This window comes from Elephantulus edwardii, unplaced genomic scaffold (assembly GCF_000299155.1).
Source record: "Elephantulus edwardii isolate Elephantulus edwardi_28Jun2011 unplaced genomic scaffold, EleEdw1.0 scaffold00009, whole genome shotgun sequence".
Lineage (NCBI taxonomy): Eukaryota > Metazoa > Chordata > Mammalia > Macroscelidea > Macroscelididae > Elephantulus > Elephantulus edwardii.
In genome coordinates this window covers 11241854-11265255 of record NW_006399759.1, presented here as the reverse complement: position 1 = coordinate 11265255, position 23402 = coordinate 11241854, and the positions used below count along the sequence as shown (strand labels likewise).

Here is a 23402-nt window from a genome sequence, read left to right as displayed (position 1 = left end):
TTATAGGTGCCATAAAGTTGACTGCAACTCACAGCTACTCTATGAACAAATCTGAACCCTGTCCTATCCTGTCACTAGCACATAAGTGGGATATGTTAAACTGTACAAACATCCATGAAAGAATCCATGAGTGTCTATCAGTGTGTAGAATTTCTAAGTAAATGTCTAAATACTTACTGAACCGATAATTGTACTATCAGGAAAGACAAAGGGATAAGGGTTCAAATTAAGGTAGTAACAATAAAAGGCTGATGGATATGAGATAGGTCTGGAGTGAAAGAGTCAACAGAAAAAGTGGCATGCCTAGGATATATAGTAAAAAGGTGGTAATGCTTAGGGTGATAGCTAGGTTTCATGGTTTGGATACTTGGTGGATCACAGAGCTAGGGAATCAAATATTAAAAAGGAAGACAAATTCTCAGCAATTTTTTATCAACACTACCAGGCTGCCCCCCGGAGGCAAGGAATCTGAGACTTCATCTGATATACTTTGGGCATGTTGTAAGGAGGAACCAGTCCTTGGAGAGGGACACCATGCTTGGTAGGGTGGAGGGATAGACTGATACAGTGACTGGGGTAATGAGGGTAGGTGAGTCAGAGACAGTAAAGTTGGCACAGGCTAGAGCAGGTTTCAGGGCTGTTGTATGGAGTCGCTATGAATCGCAGGGGACTCGACGGCACTTAACAACAACAAAACAAAACTTCATTCAGTGCTTAAAGACAGAAAAAGAAAACATTTGAATGCTCATCAATCATTACAGGAACCTGGCACATTACATAACAACAAAAAAAAAATTAAGCCACAAAAATGAATTGTTTCCTTCCATTTTTCTCACTGCTTTCTCTGATATTTGCAGGCCCACTGCCTGTGAGTTGATTCCGATTCAGCACTAACTCTCCCTCCGGGTTCCAATGCTGCACATGCTCTTGAGGAGACATTTATGTTCTCTCTTGGAGCGGCTGGTGATGAACTAGTGTTCAGAGTTGGGTCATGAGCACACTTGCAATGCACTCCACCCGCAGAGTTCATTGGTAATCAGCACATACTTACATCGCATATCAAATGAAAGAATGATTTATAGGGACATTTTCTCTCTCCATAGCCATTAAACCAAACTGTATTGAATAAGTATCACTACTATGTGTCTATTTGTGTTTAATTGATTATGCAAAAGCTTTTGACTGTGCGGATCATAACAAACTATGGCTGACACTGAGAATGGAAATCCCAGAATACTCGTATCCATGCAAAACCCACACATAGATAAAGCAGCTGTTGTACAAACAAGGGAACAATGCATGGTTTAAAACCAGGAAAGGTATGTGTCAGGACTGAACCCTTTCTCCATACTTATTCAGTCTTATGCTGGACAAGTCATTTGAGACACTAAATAATGCGAAGAATGTGACATCAAGTTTGAAGGAAGACTCATCAATAACCTGAGTTATGCAGATGACACAAGCTTGCTTGCTGAAAGTGAGGAAGACTTGATATGCTTGCTGCAGAGGATCAAAGACTATATGGGTTACATCTCAACATCAAGAAAAGAAAAACCCTCACCAAGAGTTAACATCATGATAGAAAGCGAAGAGAGAGAAATTGTCAATTATTTCAACTTGCCTGGATCCACAATCAACACCCTTGGCTCTGGCAGCCAAGAAATCAAGTGACACATTGCATTGGGAAAGTCTGCTTTTAGGAACTTGTCCAAAATGTTGAAGAGCAATGATGTCATTAGGAAGACTAAGGCACACCTGATCCAAACCATAATCTTTTCAATTACTTGCTATGCAGCTGAAAGTTGGATAGTGAATAAGGATGACAAAAGAACTGATGTGTTTGAGTTGTGGTGTTGGAGAACTGTGCTGAATAGTGTATGAACTGCCAAAAGTTCAAACAAAGTATGTCTTGGATAAAGTGTAGCCCATGTACTCCTTGTTATTGTTATGTACCATGGAGTTACCTGTAACTCATAGTGACCCTATGGACAACAGCTCTGAAGCCTGCCCTGTCCTGAGCCTGTCTCACTGACTAACACACCTACCATATTGCTCCAGTTTTTGTACCAATCATCCAGGATCTACCTCTTCTGCACTGTCCCTCCACTCTTCCAAGCATGATATCCTTCTCCAGTAACTGGTCCCTCCTGGCCACCTGCAAAAAGTATGTAAAGAGTTTCAAAATCCTACCCTCCAAGGAGAGACTTGGTTTCACCCTTTCCAAGACAGACCTATTTGTTTTCTTGGTGGTCCATGGCATGTTCAAGACTCTTCTCCAGCACCACAACTCAAAGGCATCTCTTCTTTTTCTGTCATCCTTAGTCATTGTCCAGCTCTCTGATGCATAGCAAGTAATTGTGAAGACCGTGGCCTGGATAAGGCACACCTTAGTCTCTAAACTGACATCACTGCTTCTTAGTACTCTGGAGAGGTTTATGACAGCAGATTTTCCCACTGCCATTTCTTTTGATTTCCTGACTGCTGGTGCCAAGACTGCTGGGTGCTCCTTGGAGACAGGAATTGTGAAACTTTGTGTCACATACATCAGGCACGTTGTTAGGAGAGGCCGGTCCTTGGAGAAGGACGCTCTGCTTGAAAAGGCAGAGGGGTCAACAAAGGAAGAGATGACCCTCACCAAGTAATCTGACACAGTGACTGTAACAGAGGGCTTGAGTATGTCAGAGATGATGAGGATGGCACAGAGCAAGGCAAGGTTCAGATCCACTGTTTATAGAGTTCCTGTGAGTTGTAGTCAACTTGATGACACTTAACAGTAACTCTGTTTCTAGCACTATTTGAGATTACTGCAAATACAATGGAAATAGAAATCTGCCTTTGTATACCTGTTCCCACACACACAAAACCAAAAATCCCATATTTAAGCTAGAATGAAGGAAAAAATTCATTGGCAGAAAAAAACCAAACCGCCACAATATAAGTTTATTACCAATCATATTATCTCAAAGTAGCCTCAACATCAATCAGGCACTCAAAAATTTTGTTGAATAAATTAATAAGTTTTTTTAAAATTAGTAATTTATTACATCAGGAAGTTCAAAATATCCAATTAAAATATGAGGAAAGGTTCAGCATAGAATCTATGCCAAATACAACAAATGAAAATAATGATACTCCAGGGTGACTGGTAGGAATAAAATAATGTGCTGTAGTAAGAAATGTCACAGAGAAAAAAAGAAAAGCTTGAAAAAGTGAGTCTATCCTAGAAAAATGAGAGATTAAAGGGGCCAGCAGAAACACTCACATTCCATGGCTATCTCAGTATGTTCACCTGACGCACACCCTTCAAAATTCTAGTGTGAAACTTCTCTTCAGATTGAAATTCTATGTACTGTTCAAAGCAGGTTGAACTTGATAAAGGGAAAATGCTATAGAACAAAATAAATGAGACAGACTATCTGATAATATTAACACAATCTGATAATTTTAACACAATTTTCCATAAGAAAAACAAATTTCAGAAATAATCCACTTGCTGCTACACTCCATATTTTCGACAATCTTCATCTGAGATTAAACTCATACTTTGTCAACAGAAAAAATTTCAGCCAATAGTCAGAGCTACTTAAAATCTAAAAGGAATATGTAATAATATTCTTCTGACGTGTAATAGACATCAGTATGCCATGTAAAATATGGATGGAATGCAACTAGAATGGACACATTTCATTTGCAATAGTAATCACAATTACGCGAAACCATGTTTTTCTTGTCAGCTTTATTCAAGTATTTCACAGCAGTTATATTACAAATTACAGTAAATGTTTAAAATTTCAGAATTCAAAAATTAAATAATTTACTTCAAAACTAATGAAAAATGAAATCAAAATGCAAAACATCAATTTAACACAATTCGAAATTAAACTACAAATCCAAAATAGACCAGAGTTGATGACGTCTACTCAAGTCTATGAAGTAGACATACATGACTGAACCAAAATAGGACTCCCAAAGCCTAAGTAACCGAATGTACAAAATACAAAAGATGCAGGTACAAGCTCAAAGTCAAGCTTACAATGTGATTACAAATAAGGATAATGGCATTCAGCTACGGGACCCGACACTGCAGACACCTACCCAATAGCACCATAGCCAAGCCAACTGAATCAACAAATGGCAAGTTAAGAAATGAGCACCCCACACCCTAAAAATAAAATCCAGTAAACCTACAAATACACTGGCATGTGAGAAAAAAATCAAGTCACGAAAGGATGTTGTTAAAGGAAATTAATCACAGGTGAGATTCAAGCTCAAAAACACAATTCATCCACAGCCATCAGTTTCAACTCTAGTGCGATTGGTTCCATCATCTTCATAACAGCTCCCATGGTCCCCACAGCTGAACATTAACTCTTAGTGGGCTGTGCTGTGACATATATTTTACTGATCTGATATCAAGATTTTACACAGGAGCTTAAAGTTTATAATGCTCACTATCGGAAATAAGAACAGAGGTCAATTTGTACACATTTTTGCCAATGTTACCCAGCAAAAATTAAGAACTTACAGAAAGGTAGACAAATGAGTCTACTTGAGGAATTTCACACGCTGCTTTGAACTACAGAACCACCAGATATCTGTGGAATAAGCAAAACTGGTCTAGTGTTTCCTTTTGAGGGGGAAGGGGCCAGAGAGTTAGTACAATTTCAGCTCATTTCCGCCCCCCTTGGCTTTAGATTGGCTTTCTCTTTAAGACCTAAACTGTTCAAAGTGGCAGTTCCTATCATACTGAGGTTACCTCCTATTTCTCCGTTTACATTAAGTTAAAAAAAAAAAAGATCTTGTGGAAGCATTTTACAACTGAAAATAAATACATTTCCCTTGTCAAACTCAATATTGGCTAAAAAATTAACCTGTACAAATTTAGTAGCCTACAAAGAATATGTGTGTCTTTTTCCTTTCATAAGTGCTGCTGTTGTTACTTGAACAGAATCCTTCTGAATTAGAGTAACTGGAATAAATATTACAAAAAAAAAAGTGCAGCAAGAACCTGAGACTTGCAAAAAACCCTTTTACCAGAAACTTGCTACAAAAAGTCTGCTACATCTTATATCTTCAAATCTTTAAATTCTGTAACAATTTCCATCAAAATACAAAATGTTAATGTATTAGACAGTAAAATAGTCTGAATTGGTATGATGGTAATAAATATTAAAGAAAGCATGAAAATCCTCCCAATGATGAAATTGAAGGTTTCAAATAACCTCCCCTTTAAAATAGTTCATCGTTAATCGCACTTGCCTACCTTAAAAATACAGTGTGTCTATACGGATAGCATCTTGGATTATATGACTAACTGAATACTTATGAAAACATCATTGACTAGCTATAAAGAAAACAAGTGGCATTTAAAAAAAAAAATTAGGCTAGAATTAGAAGGCGCAAAATGTAAATACAAATGCACTTGGGATTACTGCAGTAGCCTAAGGCCAAAGTGTGCTTTTCAGCACCAGCATCCCACACACTACATAAAGCCAGAGACAAGGAGACAAGTACCTTAGCTTCAGCACGTAAACGGTGGCAAAGTGGTTACAGGACTCTGTAAGCACTGTTGGTAACAAATACAAAAAGCTGAGGTAGCTCAGTATCTCTGCAGTAGTCCAAGACTGTTTGCTCTAATTAAAACTCAAACTACATGTGCTGCATACTGGAAAGACACACCTGCAGCTAAGAGCTACAATGAACGAAGTTATCAAGCCAACGTTGGGCAAGATTTCCTACTTTTTCTGTTTAAAAATCATCTGATAAAAAAAAGTCACTGCACTCCCTTTGCCTCTTTGCAACTGCCTAGACTTTGTCTCCAAATTTGTAGAAAGCAAGGTTTTTTAAAAACCAGTAGCCCATAATTAATTTTAGATAAGTACAATTTACAGAAATCACACCACAAGATCCAAAATGGTTTTCAATCAACTAAAGAGCTGTGAAGGGTGAAGAGTATGGGAAGAGATTTAAACATTAATACTGTTATTTAAGGACTACACCAGAACTCCCTTGCAATAGTATATATATATTTATTTATATAATGAACTTTATGAAACTTCTGACAAATTCCTCTCTTTCCTGTCCATTTGGCAAGTCCTGGCTTTAAAAACAAAACTATAATGATTTACTATATATGAAAAATCATTCTTCTCTGGGAATTCAACCATAAGCAACTATTAAATTGACACCAAAGACAAAAGAATGGCAGGTATCTATTTATTTTCTGGTCATTACTGTCAGCAATATTGAAAAATATGTAAGCTTTTTTGTAGGGTGTTTAAAATTTGCTACTACTGCTGTTTTAGTACAAGTTTCTCAAACATAAATAGACCACAAAGGAGAATGTACCATTTTATTATACCTTGTGGCTTACTGAGTGTCTTCACTGCATTCTGAGAGCAAGACAAGCATTTTATACCAAAATACTGGTTGCCTCTTAATGACACAGACTATATCAAAACTTATTTTCAAGATCATAACCAAATAAAACATCCTGCTCTTTGTTACAAGCAAACTCCTACATCTTTCAGCCTTATCTTTCTCAAATGAATAAAAAGGCACATTGAAGGCAGTTCTAAAGAGCCTAATCGAATTTCATACTGTTTCCTCAGTTTCCCACTAGAATATACCGTAGCCAACTCTAAGACAGATTTCAGTTCATTACCCAGAGAATAAGAAAACAAATATGATAAAGGGAAAGGAGGGGGGGGAATAACAGGTTGCCCACTGTTTAAACAATTCAACATGGTTACAACTGCCCCATCCAGTTTCCTCGTGTTTGCTGGTCTGCTCACAAGAGTCTCCATGAGAGTGCACGGAAAGAGGAGCAGAGCGAGAGCAGTTTCTGTAGCACCAAAATCTCCAAGCTGTGGGGTTGTATTTTTTTACTTGTGGAAAATACAACATATTTCTGAAGTTCTGTTTGGTTCTTGTAGGCTGGTTGGTTTCAGGTACCTGAGACAATAGCACCAAATTCAACAGAGAACGAATGAGTGAGAGAGCACTAAAGACCAAGGCTCTGCACATAATTGGTGCAATCTGAAATTGAATGGCTCAGAAGACTGCTCTGTCAGAGCAGATTGGAGAGGGTAAACCACTCATCTTGGGAAGTTCATAGGAATGTTTCAAACATATGAACTGTTCTTTCCATCTCCTAAAGGAGAGAAAAAAAAGTAACACACATTATCTATTAAGCAGAAGGCAAAAGTATTCCTTATTAAGAAGAGAATTCACTTTTATAAACGTTTTTAAAAAATGAATTGAGATAGAAGTTAAATTTTTAATATGTTCTTAATTCTAAGACCACACCTACCATGCAAAGCTTTCTGCCCTGAATACTCTCCAGGCCTGTTCACTGCATATTCAGACTGAGGATGATAATGCTAACATGCAGTGAGTACTTATTACACCAGATACTGTTAAGACATTTCTACACATATGTTAACTCACTAATTCTGCAAAAGTCCTGAAGATAGGGATGATACAAAAGAAAACCAAGGCACCGTCGAAGAAAATGCTTTGGCAGCTAAAAGGCAGCAGTCAAGGTCAAGCTGGGATTTATACACAAGCCAAAGCCTGACATTCTACTGACTTCCAAAGCAAACTGGATGCACTCACATGTGGTGGTGGTTTGTATAGTCAAACTTACCCTCTAATGGGACAATTCATAGGAACACATATAAGCTCAACATATCCATAAAAGAAAACTTTCTTATGACCCACAGTTGCCTAGAAAGGAAATGATGCACCTCTAAAATTATCTAAGCAAAGAACCACCACTGCTTGTTGTGGGTATTTTACAGACCTAATGAAATTAAGTGAACTTCTAACTATTAATGGGTGACAAATAAGTCTCATTGCCCATGCCAATTCCCTCTGATCAGCTGCTGGGCGAGCAGAGCAGTGTTAAGGACTGTGACACTATCCTCATTCATACTTAGCCAGCAATATCTGTAAGGAGAAAGGAAGGGGAGAACTATGACATACGATTCTGTGCAAAGAGAACTGCGCTAGGCTAATGTAATGGTTAACGTGCCTCACTGCTAACTGGAAAATTAGAGACTGAAGGCTACTCAAAGAAGTATCCAATGAAAAGGCCTGTTTATCTACTGAAAAATCAGCCATTATTATAGAGCATAGTTCTGTATTTACACATTGGGTCTCTATGAGTTGAGTTAGTTTATTCTATTTACATGCCAAACTGATCACCATGAATTTATGTGTTTTGACATAATAAGGAACCATAACTCTTAATGATTCATCTAATCTTAAATCTTCAAAACATTCTTTATGCAGTTACTTGGTGAAAGCCACAGACATAAGGCAAAATAACTTTTCCTTTTTCCTTAGGGATAATGAAAATGTGTATCTGTGAATTCAAAAAAACAGAAAAATAGCCTTACCTCTACAAGTTGTGATTTGTCATAATCTTTACGATGACGGTAGATGCACTGACTAAGAAGAGAATATAATCGCTCCAATTGATCAACTGCCAGATTGTTGCTTTTATCAACCAACAAATCAAGCAATTTCTAAGAAAAAGAAGAAACAAAGAGAATGAAATAAGGTTTTCTCTCACTGGCCAAATTGAAGGGGTTTATTCAAATAGTTATGTACAGCCATTACCAAGACTATTTCCTCTATTTCTTCACTCCTCAAAATAGACATACTTCTTTTTGAGTAGAAGTTCTAAGGCATTTCGATTCTTAGGTTGAAGAAAGAGACCTCCAAAAAACTCTTTTTATTCAACTGCCTATAAACATATTCAAATCCCTTTCCATCATTTTTAAAACTAATTGAGGAAATCTAGGTTTACCTTCAGTCTTTCATGATCAACTATGAGTGGTGGCACAGGCTCAGATGGCTCTTCTGGAACCAGTTCCAGGCTTGTCATTTTTGCCTGTTCTAAGATTAACTTACGGTATTTCTTTACTTTAGAAGCACCTGCAATTGAAGAAAAGAAGTAGTCTGAGCAACTAAAAGTTAAAAAAAAAAAAAAAAAGAGGTTTACATAACTTACAAAATTGTTTATTTACTACAAATTCTTTGAATAAGAAAGGGCATAACTCTCTTCAATTTTTTTTTGGTAAGAAAAGTAACTCTAATTAAAGACAATTAAACCATAACAAAGCAAGACATGTTACACTAGAATATCAACTGATAAGCCTATCCACTAAATGAAGAAAGGGAATCTTCATTTCCAAGCACCAATTTATAAATAGCCTCTCTTTATGAAAGCCATCATTAAAAAACTTGGAGCTTTCAGAACTGGAAGGTAAGCAATCTAAAAAAGAAGGTACAGATACAATGTAGAACCAAGCTGTCTATAAATCTGCCTTTCAACCTAAAATATTTTCCGCAATATATTGCCTGAATTTTTTTCTTCCTGGTACACTCACTAAAATATGATTTGAGATTTATCTGGGATATTAACATTTTTCCCCTCTTATGAATTATAACCTTTTCCCCTGATAATTTCAAATTAAAACTTCCAGTAAAGCTTTTCCATAATAAATTATTTTAATGGGTAAAATGATAATTTAAATATTTTCTGTAAGCTTATTGAGATCTTATAGAAAAAGAGTCTGGAATGAGATTCTTTTCCTCACATTCATTCACCTGAATACCTTAAAAATGTCTCCCCTTTTCTGTGACCTTTGTTACTTCTCCCTAACTTTAGCTAGAGTTTAGTTTAGTTTTGAAAGTTCTAAGTGATAACTCAGAGGAAATACAGATCTTGAAACTGTTATTAAATATTGAGGGGAAAAGAAAAATAACAAGTACCATTTAACAATAAAAATCTTTATTCATTTGAAAAATTCTAAGACTTTCACATGATTATAATGAAGAGTAATTTAATCTAGGTAGGTAAGATTCCTTCTAGTAGAAGTTACTTCCATTAATATTCAAGCCTTCTCTGCCCACTCTCTCACCTCATCCTAGTAATTTTTGTTAGAATTCCATTTTCATACCTGTGGATTTAATCTGTTTTTGGTTCTAAATCCCTTATAATGGGGTGATAATCACATAAGAGATGGGAAGGAAATGCATTCTGGACATCAAACTCTCTAAAGCCTTTCTGAAAAACAAAGTGAGTGTGTGTGTACTTTTCTAGAGAAAGATCTGAGAACTTCAGCATATTCTCAGAGGGGTGGAATTATTCCTTACCTCTTGCTTGTAACCCACCCGCTACCACAGAGTCAATTCTCACTCAAAGACACCCTGAAGGACAGCACAGGACTGTCCCATGGGATGTCCAAGGCTAGCAGTTGACTGCCTTAAACACAGCTCTACCAGCACTCCTCTGCTGTTGGCAGGATATAAAGAACACTTGTAATTCATTGAACTCTGGAGTTCAAGTGTCAAAGATTTAAAAACATATATATTGGGGGGGGCGGGGAAATAGAGAGCGCGATTCTACCTTCTTTATCCAGTTCTGTGTCTTTAACTTCCACATCTGCGCCAGGTTCTAATTTCTCATTATTGCTACATTCCAGTGCCTCTAGTTTCTCAGGATCATCTCCAGGACTTTCCTTGCAAGTTTCGGGTTTTTCTTTAGACTGGTCCTCCAGAAGGGCTTTCTGTTCAGAACTACACTTATCTCCACTTCCACAGAAAGACACCACTTCAGCTTTGCCATTATGGCACTCCAGAACTGGAATTCCTTCAAAGCTGTCAGTGGAGGCCTCACCATTTAGACAGTTCCCTTTGAGGAAAGGCTCTTTTCTAGATGTCTGTTCTGGGTTCAGAGAACTGCTGCTGTTGACAAGCAGGGATTCGTTTGAACTCTCCTCTTCAGTTGATGCGAAGTTTTCTTTTGTGCCTGCTTCATGGCTGAGCCTTTGGCCCTGGTCCATGTCCATGATGTCACATGATGACTCATCATTGGTCATAGACAAGTCCCCGGTCTCTTCTCCATTTTCCTCGTGGCAGTCAGTGCTTAACTCAAACTCTCCATTCTCTAGCAATTTCCTGTCTTCTGTGTGATTCTCATAGTCCACAAATTTGGTGTCCTCTTCATCTTTTTTTAAATTATTCACTTTCCTTTTCTTAATAATTCCTTTACCCCACTGTGATCGCCGCCTTGATTTTCTCCGAACTCGAACTATTTTTACAAGAAAACAGAAAGAAACAAAGAAAAGTTTAGAACTTGGGAGTGTAATACTTGTATTAGATAGAACCCAAAAGAAAGCAAAACCACAGATCATATGACACATCACCAAAAACTACTTTGCCTTTGACACCTATGCTGATTAAACCTCATGATTTACAGTTAAAAAGGATATCACATCACAGAAAAACTTCGCAGAAAGAAAATGTTTCAATGGTATTGCCTATCTATTTGTATTTAACATTACTATTTTCAATTACCACAGAGTCTAATTCTACTTTACAGTTGGTTCCAATTTCCAGTATCCAGGAATTAAACATGTAATATATACATTTTGAGAATGATCGCATTACCAGAAGGTTTGCGGCCACAACTATGGATTTCCACTAAGAAGGTGATGGTGGTTGTTAGTGAGTCAGAACCAACTCATAGCTTACTCTCCAGTATGTTTTTAGAGGCTATAAATCACACAACAGATGACTGCCCCTTCCTCCTGCAGAACTGCTGGTGGACTCAAACTGCCTGCCTTTGGGTTGTTAGCACAACTCCTTACCACTAGGCTACAAACTCCCTAGTCAACTGCTGGCTTCCTCTGTTACAAATAATTCACCTCCAAGCAACAATTTCTTACTAAGTAGTCATCTGAAAATAGGTGAGAAAATTAACACCTCTGTGATCAAGATAGCAACAATATTAACAAAAATAGAATATAAATATTTCATCTATTAAGTTAAAAGGCACAACTACAATAGTTTTACAGACTGAATTAAAACTGATTATAGCATTCTGAGTGAAAAGCCAGAGCTTTTGGGCCCATGGATCTGTAACTTCATTTCTATCTAACAAAGGGCTCTAGTGGTAAGGAGCTGCAGTGCCAACCTGAAGGCATACTGTTTGAATCCAGCTACTCTGTGTTAGAAAGGTGAGCAACTTCCTCCTGTGTGATTAACTGTCTCTGAAAACCTTCTGGAGGGTCAGCCACGGGTTGGTTCCAACAAAAGGGTACACAACAAACAATAACAACAACCTCTCAAAGATAGTTCACTCAGGCAAATCTACCCTATCATTTCTTCAATAAACATGTTAACTTTTATTCTGCTATTTTTAATACTTGCATAATATAATGTAAACACAGAAATAATTAAAGCAAACTCTATTGCTTCTAGGGAGCTCTGACGGCCCAGTTAAGAAGCTGCGTTGCAATCTCAAAGGCACTCTATTCCACCAGCTGCTCCATGGGAGCAAGATGGGTTCCAATTTGAAGCATACAACAATTAATGCTTCTGGGGTCTAACCCTAAATGATAAATACTAGAGGCAGCCGTACCAAGGTGCACCAGCCGCACCAAGCTGCACCAGCCACACCAGCCGTACCGAGCCACAGCAGCCACACTGAGCCACACTAGCCGCACCAAGCTGCACCAGCCGCCCAAGGAGAGAGATGAGGCAGTTCCTCCCATTAAGATTTACAGCCTTGGAAACCCAGTTGGAGCCACCATGCAACATGAACAGTCTCAGCACCAATGTCAACTTCCTCAAGAGCCTTTTCTGGCTACCCTGATCCTTACAATACCCTCTTTTTTTCTGAAATACGGTGTTTAATACCTGCTTTTGTTGAAAGCCATCAAGCTGATTCCAACTCATAAAGAGGGCCCTGCAGACAAGAGAATGAAACACTGCCCAAAGCCACGCCATCCTCACAGTCACTGCTGTGCCTGAGACACATCTCCATATCACTGTGGGCTTCTAACCTAGGCCCCACAAGTAAGGTACATTATTTTATTCTTAGTTGTTTTGGGTTTTTTAGTTTACACCTAACCCTGTTCCCACCGAATTTATTCCAATTCACGTCCTTGTAGGAAAGAGTAAAACTGATTCATAGGGTTTCTAAGGCTGGGACTGTTGTGCAAGTAGAATGCCACAACTTTTTTCTTCAGAAGGGCTAGTGGACTCACACCACAGACTTTATGGTTAACAGCAAGCACTTAACCACTGAGACACTAGAGAATTCTTTCCATTTATGTAAGAGAGCTTTTAAGAAAAACCCAAAGAAAACACAGCTCTTTTTTGTGAGACTATGGAAGTAGAAAGCAATCAAGTCTGGCTCAATCTTAGAAGACTTACTGAAATGACTATCAATTTTAAATATGTCAAAATCAAACATTTCCTAAGCAAAGATACTTTTAAGAAAATACAACAAAACCTGTGAAAGTCAGATAACTGTCAGAGAAGGAAAACTCAAATATGATTTTTAAACAGTTTAAGACTGAGAACGGTGGAAAACTTCAAAGACTTGGAAAAACAAGCCAGAGTCATTCAGTTTTGGCTCTTAACAGTTTCACTACTTACATACATGAGCGCTAACCATAGACTCTTTAATTCACAGTTTTGAAATTTGATATTTAAATAATCAACCCATTTCCTTCCCCTGGTATTTCTTTATCTGTGTATGAGACAGATAGAAGGGTATACGGTCTTATGACATCCCTGGTTCCTTACACTCATGCTTGATTAATATGAATTTGTACTCTATCACAGTGTGTAATATGATTACATACTTTTTAAATTCTTTCCTCTTTAATCTCTAATGAGACACCAAGGGAGTTGCAAGTAATGGGTAAATGTCATGATAATATTTTTATTCTTTGTTATTTAAGAAAGTATCTACCTTTTAAAGGATTCTACTATCAATTCCAAAATTCAAGTTACCAAGTCAATTTGGCACGAATTGTATTTTTCTTTCAAGATGATATTATCATTGTAGCCCTCTTTTCAATCCTTTTTTTATGTGTTAATTTCTATTTTGTAGAATTTATAGTTATAGGATAATTAGCATAGAAAAACCCGTTTATACTGGTCTACTTTTAAAAGCTGGTATACAAGAGTAAGAGATGAGCATTATAAGCATTTCATTTACTATATGAAAAACTAATCCAGATGATGTCCAAAATTAAAGAAAATACTATTTAACTTGCTGTCTTCAAAAGGCAGAGCTGTTAGAATTGTAATGCTTGACTCTACAACCATACAATAAAAAGTATGAGTGGTCTGCTTGTTCTCTCTTAAGTAATATAACTCCAGGACAAGAAGAACTTTGCCAGTTAAGAGCCTGCTCAATTATTCTACATATAGTATATTAAGAAAACACCAGGAGCCTTACCACATAAGAGAAACGAGGCAATGTGCTTCCATAAAGAGCTCCAGAAGCCTTTTGAAGCACTTCTACTCTGTCCTATAGGTCACTATGAGTCAAAATCAACTTGACAGCAATTATTTAGGAGCCTACGAAAGCAAGATTACTTCTGATATTTTCATTCTGGCTAATAGAGAAATTGGAAACAGGAATGGCATCCACTTCCTAAACAACATGGCTCCAGAAACTCTATGAACTTTAATATTAATGTAATGTCAGTAGTTATAGAAAGGCTTCAGGCCTTTTGTTCATAGGGTCGCTATGAGTCGTGCTTGAAACAATGGCAATCGACAACAAGAACAAAAATAAGATAAAATGTTCTTAACTCTTTCGGAGCTAGATCTCTATATACCCCTCAATTTACTCTTGCTATTAATAGTTAAAATCAAGGAGCCCTTGGGGCACAATGCATAATTCGTTGGGCTGCTATAACTCCAAAGCTGGTAGTCTGAACCTACTGCTCTACAGGAAAAAGATAAACAGCCTTCAGATAAACAGACTTTTATACCCTTGGGAAGTCATTATGGTTCATACTGGATGCAGTATCAGTGGATTTCAATAGTTAAGTCATAGAAAAGGAAGTTCTGGTAGCACGTCCATGGAGAGTTGCACCCCTAAACCAAAGACCTCATCTCTCTGGCAGTTCTTCAGGAGAGAGATGGGCAAGCTCCTCTCATATCATTCAGAGACTCCAAAAACCTGCTGGAGGGTCAGCTACAAGTCCATTCTGACTTGAAAGCAATGAGTGAGTGGTCACATACGCTCGAGGAAACGATTTTTGTTTGTTTTATTCATGGCTCTGGACCATCTCCTCCTGTGCGATTTACGGCCTCTAAAACTCACAGCTGGTTCCAACTCAATAATGAGGAGAGCTGTCTAGTCCTCAGCACCTGGTATGTAGCTGTTGCTGTTAGGGGTTTGTAGAATCAACTACAACTCACAGCAACCAGATGAACAAAGGATCTGAACCACATGCTATCCTCGTTATCTCTGATATATTCAAGTTCACTGTTACAGTCACTGTGTCAATCCTCCTTGCTGAGCATCTTTCTGTCATTCAGTGATTCCCTATCTTTCCAAACATGATGTCTTTTTCTTCCTAAGAATATGCCAGTGACCTAGTAGTCAGAAGTTGTGTAGCCAATGCTAAAGAATGCAATATAAATCTACCAGTTGCTGCAAGAAAAAGGGATGGGCAATCTCTTCCTGTGCAATTCAAAGCCTCTGAAAACCTACTGCAGGGTCAGCCACAAGTTGGTTAGACTCAATGGCACACAACAACATATAATTATGAGCATGTGGTGTGAGTATACCCTTGAGGAACTGAACTTTGATATACCACTTTATTTTCAGGAGGTGCTCTATGTGAAAAGTCCATTTAAGAGCACAGTCTTCAGAGTCAATTTATATAACAGCACTGAGTTTGTTTCTAAAATTACGAATTTAGGAAAGTAATTCATACTTAGGGACATTCAGATTTATGGTTTAAGCAAGCTAATGCAAAAGAGGCAATTAATGTGTCACATATGCCATCTACTGGTAAGAGGAAACAAAGCTTACATTTCTAGACTAAAAAAATGTTTAATACTTAAATGAATTTAAATGGTTTAAAGCCAACATTTACTAAATTTATGTAATCAGGGGCTAAGTATGTAAGAGTTCAAGGTTTAATTTAGTGCTCTGCTACATAATGCATGAGCAAGACTCACAAAGAAAAACTGATGGTGGAGTGTCAGAGAAAGGGAGGAAGACCCTCAACAAGATGACTCAACAGTGACTATAATAGTGGGCTCAAATGTATCAGAAAGGAGGAAGACGTCACAGGATAAGGCAAGGTTTCCGATCTGTACTTCAAAAGGTCGCTATGAGTTGTAGTTGATTCAATGGCACATAACAACATCTGATATACAATCAAGCAAAGACATTCCTGTTGAGTCAACTGTGGCTCACAACTCTTAAGAGTTGTTGTTGCTCTTAAGTGTCATCAAGTCAAATAAGACTCATAGTGACCCTATGAACAACAGACCAGAGTGTGTCATATTCTGTGGCATCCTCTTCATCTCTGACACACTTGAGCTCATTGCTGCTGTCACTATGTCAATCTATCTCATTAGGAGTCTTCCTCTCTTGTTGACCTGCCACCTTTCCAAGCATGATGTCCCTTTTGCAAGGAATAGCTTCTCCTAGCAGCATGTCCAAAGTTTGAAAGATGAAGCTTTACTATCTACTATAGAGTTTCCGAGACCGTAAACCTTTATATGAACACACTATCAGACCTTCCTCTCTCTAAGTCACTGCTGGGTTCAAAGTGCTGATTGTTCAATTTGCAGATGAGCAGATGTAACCACTTACAACTAGGCCAGAGAATCATAATAGGTTTATGGCAAACAAATGTTCCATTAAATCCTTCAAACTTTTCACATACAGATAGCACTTATCAAAAGGATTATATAAATTCAGCGCATATTTACACCAACTTTACTGACAGGAAAATATCACCTGCATATGGGAAGGGAACTCTGGTGGCCTAGGGGTTAAGGAGTTGCACTGCAAACCCACAGGAAGGTGGTTCAAACAACCCTCAGCTACTCTGTGGGAAAAGGATGGGCAATCTCCTCCCGTGAGCTGGAGGGTCAACTATGGATTGGTTTCGACTTGACAGCAATGAATTGGTCCTTTCTTATGTGAGTAAACAGGAAGTACAGCATGTTTTATTCCCAAAATAGTTAAATAAGAGGCCTATATGAGGAAGATGTAATTTTTTTAACAATTGTCTTTCTTTAGATAAGTATGAATAAGCAAGAATAAAGGAAATCTCGTTTTTTTTCCTCTCTCTAAATATGTCTTTCTTAAATAAATCTAGGCGAAAAACTCAGGGCAAGTTTTAAAAATGGAATAGAAAATACTCTCTCAGAAAAATCCATTTCCTCTATAAGTTCAACCATTTCCATTACTTGTAGTTACTGATTACAATTTACAGTTAATAAAAGATCTGAACTTTGCGCCATCTTCACGATATCTCATGTGCTCCAATGTGCTCAAGCCCATGGTCACAGTCACTATATCAAACCATTTTTTAAGGGTCCAATTCAAACTATAAAGAGAATACCTTAGAAGTATTGGTGAAAAGTCCACTACCTCTATATCACTATCCAAAACCTAATGGTTAAAACTAAAAATAGTAAAAAAAAAAACAAAAAAAAAAACCACACACAAACAAACAAAAAAAAAACAAACTAAAAATAGTCTAACCTATTTTAATTATAGGGTGCTCTGGTGTCCTAGTGCTAAGGAGTCATACTGCCAATCCAAAGGCAGGCATTTCCAATTCACTAGCTGCTCTATGAGATATGGGACCATCTCCTCCTCAACTGTTCATACCTTCTGAAAACTTGCTGGAAGGTCAGCTGTAAACTGACTGTTCTGACTCAATGGCATGTAATAATATAAAAATAGTAATAGTAAGGGGTAAAACACAGCAATTAGGAAGAAATATATTTCTGATTCAGCATCTTACCTCACAAGCCCTTTACCTCTGAAAAGCTAAATTAAGAGCTGCAAGAAAACAGCAGTGTTTTGGTTTATGTTCCCAATTCCCAACAAATCCACATCTTTCTCCATTGTTCCCACCCTGAATAACACGATCTCAAATACTCACATGCACATTTATTTGCAGAGTTGTGCCAGACATCCATTGGGTTCCTTTGTTTGTGCCGAAATGCCTCTTCAACTCTAGTTTCTGTTTTCCGAGCCCCACTACCATGAGGATTTATTTGTTCTGTTGTTACTGATAAGCCTGCAAACAGAAGATAAGCAATACCTATTTAAATATTCCTAGCGACGAAAACCAACAAGGTTGAAAAAAGTCTAAAATACAGAACTGTTTTTAAAGTCATTAATTATGTTTAGACAGCTTGCAATTCTGATAGAAATAGTGTCTTTTGTTTTAAGATGGTAAAGAAACTAGCTATAAAGTCATAAAAATAAAGCAGCACAGCAGGCTGTGCTTCTATTTAATCCTCAATGAGGCCCTACTTTTACTTATTTGAGTTCTCAAAAGGAAACATTTCACATTATTATGACTGTGGGACAAGAAGGCTATATATTGTATAAAAGTCATGATTCTTGACATCTTAGAATGTGTAATGTTCACTGGGCCACTAAACTCTGTTCACATGAACTGTGCCCATCTGGCAGTTAGCTAGCTGCCTGTCACACAAAACTGCAGTAAATTTGGTTTTCCTGGGTCAATTTTAAAAGTAACCATTCCATCCTTCTGTTTCTTCACTGAATTTTTATGGTTTTGTCTACATTGACATTAAATATTGATATTTATTTTCAGAGTAATCTCTCTGAAATCTCTTTTCTTTTTACTTTAGAATGATAGACACTCTCTCACAAAGCATCACTTATATTTTCAGCTCCCATTACCATTATGTAATTACTCAAATGCACATCTTTAGTCCACACATTTCTTAAACTTCTAAGTTTACATCCAACTACCTACTTGGTATCTCCTACAATATACAATAAATAAAAGTAAAATTAATGTTATCAATTTTGTTTCTCTATAAACCAAAAAAACCACCCTGTCCATTCTAAAAAGACAGAATATTAGTGAGCATACATCAATGGTAGTTAATTTTTTAAGACATAATGTACAGGAATGATCACATGAAACACAATGTGAATAAGGGGGGAAAATCAAAACCAACAACCCTCTCTATCCTTCTGTATTCTCTATCCAGAGAAGCGTATCAGCATAGACTAAACCATCAATCAGTAATCCAGCAGCCAATATGACTCATCCTTCTCACACTGCCCTCCATCCCTACATCTCTTTCATATTCATCCTCTCCATCACAAGCCATGTTTCACAAATTAAAATCGTACACTACTGTAAGGACATTTTCCCTCTCAAAAGCTTTACTGAGGCAGTTTATAGTTTACATACACTCAAAATAAAAATCACTCATTTTAAACATACAATGCAACAATTTTTAGTGAATGTGTAGAGGAATGCAACAATACAGCAACTCCATTTTAAAACACTGCACCAGGTGGCCACTTAACTACCTTTAATCTTTATTTTTTTAAAAAAAACTCACTACTGGAGTGTCAAAATCAACCCACAACTGACCCTGGGGCAGGTTTCTAAGGCTGTAAATAACATGGGAGGAGATTTCCTATCTTCCTGCCACAGAGCTATTGGGTGATTCAAACTCTCAGCAAGCCCCGCCTTTGGGTTAGCAGGGTGACTCCCCAAAGACTACACCACGGAGCTTCACTTTAATCTCTACAGGTTTGCCTTTTCTCAAAATTTAATGTTAATGAACTTGGGCAGTTTTTTTATGACTAACTTTTTTTATTTGGCATTTATTGTAGTGAGTATAAATAGTATCTTTCCCTTTTAATTGCTAATAATAATATGGATATTCCATGTTTTGTTATCTAGTTTATAGAGCTGTGGGAACCTAGTGGCAAGAAGTTGAACTGACATCCCAAAAGAAGGTGGTTCAAATCTACTAGCTTCTCTATGGGACAATAGGAGGAATCTCCTGTACGATTTGCAGCCTCTTAAAACTCAGTGAAGGGTCTGCTCTTGTTGGTTCCAACTGGACAGCAATCAATTTTTAGAGAGCCAATACTTTAAGCTGTTGCTAGTTTGCTATCAATATTCGCATGAGACTAGGAAAAAATATTTAGTAATGAAATGTCTGATAAAGAACTTACATCTAGAATTTATAGACTACTTGAGAGCCACAAGTTAAAGGTAAACAACCCAACTACAAAATGGGCACATGATATGAACAGACATGTCACCAAAGAAGACATTCAGATAGCAAACAAACACATGAAGAAATGTTCAAAATTCCTAGCTCTAAGAGACACGCAAATCAAAACAACTACGAGGTATCATCTCACCTCAGTAAAAATAGCAAAATTCAGCAGAACAGCAGACAAAAGATGCTTGCGAGGTTGTGGAGAAACTGGAACCCTTACTGATTGCTGGTGGGAGTGTAAAATGGTACAACAACAATAAAAGGCTGTATGGCACTAGAAATAGAAATACCATTTGACTCAGCACTTCCACTACTGGGAATATATTCTAAAGAAACCAGAACTGCACATCCATGTTTATCGTGGCTTTGTTCACAACAGCAAAGAGTTGGAAACAACCCAAGTGCCCATCAACAAACAAATGGATAGAGAAGCTGAGATATATTCACACAATGGAATATTATGCAGCACTGAAAAACAAAGAACTCATGAAACGAGTGACCCTGGAGGACATTATGCTGAATGAAATATCTCAGTCACAAAAAGATAAATAGCAATATAATGCCATTGTTATAAAACAGGACTGACATGGGAGTCGGGGGAGGGGGCTATGAAAAGAGGAGATAAATAATGTACATGGTATTGAAACAGACGAGGGAGGGAGAGAACTATATAAAAGGAATATATAATTAGGTATTATTGGCATGACAAGAGTCCAAGAGTCCAGAATAAGAGCTGCATAGTAAAGTGGTCCGGGGAGGGGGATGCTGTATAACAAAGAAAGAACTTTTTTCCCCAAAGAAAAAAGTGAACTGGGGGGAGGGGGCGGGGACAGGGAAGAAAATGTACAACAATAAATGAATGGAAATCAAAGTACTTTATAAAATCCCGATTTAAAAAAAAAGGAAAAAACTAAGGGGTACTTGTGAACACGTAACTATCAGAACAGAAAGTACAGTAAATAAGAATGGTATGAGATGTAAGCATCTCCCTTTTTTTTTTTCATTGTTACTATAGTTTATTTAAATGAAACTATGATAATACAGAGAAGAGTTTGATGTGGCAGCTGTCCAGAATCTTTGTGAATTAGGTGCCAACTGGCTGGAGAAGAGTCCTTGGACCCACACTTCAGTAACAGACAGGTCAGCTGCATAAATACGGAGAAGACAAGACGTTTCACAGCTTTTTGCTTTGCATTTCCATTTTAAACATATGTATGTTACAGCTTTACATTTTAATTAGCTACTCCACATACTTTTTTTTTTTCTCCACATACTTTTTTAACGGTGGCTAAGAATGCAATGGTCCCAATCCCCCTGACATAAGCAGATCTGGGTTTGCAACATGGAATGTTTTAGTAAGATACCAAACAAACCTCTGACACATAATGTACAAAAAGATCCTAAAAAAAGACAAAACAAACCAAAAACAAAACAAAACACAACCAAAATAAAAGATTAATAAAAAGCTTTTCATGTTAAACAAGAAAAGGGGGAAAAAATTTTAGGGGTACCTTAAATGTAGTATTGTGAGGATTCAATCTCTTGTCGTTTCTTAAAAAAACTAATGGGAAAAAAATAAAGCAACATCATAAGGAGCATCTCCCTTTTTACAACTCATTGCCTCTTTTTATTGCAAAAGAATATATGATGATAATTTCAGAACTCCCTTTGAAATAAAAATCTAAATGCTTCAATTTATGAAAAAATAAAAAAGAATAGATTCAGATGAAAGTGTATCTGAGCATGTTTATAATCGATTTTTGACAGATTCTTAGCAATGAAATTGCTGTGTGGTATAGTTAATCTCTGGTGGCATAGTGCATCACATTCTGTTCTAACCAAACAAAGGCTAAGGTCTCAAGAGATTTGTTCTAGCCATACAGATCTGACACTATCTATCAGAAGTAACTTACTGGCAGTGAGTGATGATAAATCTATACCTACATTTTTAGGAAATGTCAAAATGTTTTCCAAATTAGTTCCTCAAGTTTCTAAACCAGTTTCTCACCTTCGACCCTGCCATAATGAGACCACGCTATATACTGCTACCAAATCAATCTTACAAATCCACTATACTGCTTAAAATCTTTTTTTATTTTATTTTATTTTATTACTTTTGTGTGTGTGTGTGCAGTCAAATCAGATCTGACTGGTACAGGAGGAGATTGCCCCTCCTTCTCCAGCAGAGCATCTGGTGGATTCAAACCACATACCTCTGGGATTGCAGTGCAGCTTCTTGCCACTGGGCCACCAGTGCTCCCTCTGCTTAAAATCTTTTAATGACTCCCTACGAAGTAGGACAATGATCCTTAAACTTTAGGGTATATAAAAACTACCAAAGTATATTTGTAAATATAATTTATTTGGTCATTTTTCTCAGAGAATCTAACTTACAAGTCAACACTGATGTGGGTAAAGGGTACACATATCTTGGAAAACAAAGACACAGGATAAAAGTTCATGCTCCTTAGTGTATCACTGAAATATTTCCTAAAAACCTTTCTATATAAGACATGGTACTAACGACTGGAGTAGAACTAAGAGGATGACATCTGAATAAGTACACAACCAACAACAAGAATAAAGGAAAACAACAAAAAGCCAAATGCTAATGTGACCAGGGCCCACATCAGAGTAAACGGCTATGGAAGAATGCTCAGGATGGAGAAGCTGAGCTTCTCCACAATTATGATCCCTTCTCATGTGATTGGTAGCCCTAAAAAACCCACTGGAGGGTCAGCTATGAATTGGTTCCAATTTGGTGGGACATAAAATAACAGAGCCTTGGTGGCAATGTTTCAAAACATTTTACTGCCAACCAAATATATGGGTTTAAAATATTATAATTCAAAACAGTGGTTTTGATTTGAATCAACATCAGATTATCTGGTGAGTCCTATATACCATTCTGAATAATACTTACTTATAATTTTTCTAATAAACAAAAAACGCTTTAATATGCATACTGTTTCCTCTCCCTGTAGTACCTCCTCTATTCTTCTCCTTGCCTCCCTTCCCTAGTCCATTAAAGTTAAGACTACACTCACTCCCCAAATGTTGATCAAAATGTTGTTTCCTATCCACAAAGTGTCTCCTCTATGTGCTCTCAATGAACTTCAACAAGCACTTATCATATTGTACTTAATTTGTTTTACATTCCTCTTTTACTAATGGTGAATTTTCCTTAAGGATAGGGCACTAGTATCAGAAATAAAAACGTTCTAAAACCAAGGACTATAAACTTCATTACAGAAAAGCTAGGAACAACACTAGAAGTCCTAATCCACAACATAAACAGTCTTCCCAGTATCCTGGAA

At 37.2% G+C, this 23402-nt stretch overlaps 1 protein-coding gene across 2 annotated transcripts in view; it reads right to left on the bottom strand.

Annotated features, from left to right (window-relative positions):
* Window positions 1-3719: 3719 nt before the first annotated feature.
* The window catches only part of ATAD2B (ATPase family, AAA domain containing 2B), a 194860-nt gene continuing 175177 nt past the window's right edge, over window positions 3720-23402 (bottom strand). For both annotated transcript variants that reach the window (XM_006880636.1, XM_006880637.1), the window contains exons 24-28: window positions 17961-18098; window positions 10421-11104; window positions 8816-8943; window positions 8403-8531; window positions 3720-7153 (exon numbers count right to left, since the gene is read on the bottom strand). In XM_006880636.1, the coding sequence (XP_006880698.1) occupies window positions 7112-7153; window positions 8403-8531; window positions 8816-8943; window positions 10421-11104; window positions 17961-18098 (1121 nt within the window). In that variant the 3' untranslated portion in view covers window positions 3720-7111. The remainder of the gene's footprint in view (window positions 7154-8402; window positions 8532-8815; window positions 8944-10420; window positions 11105-17960; window positions 18099-23402) is intronic.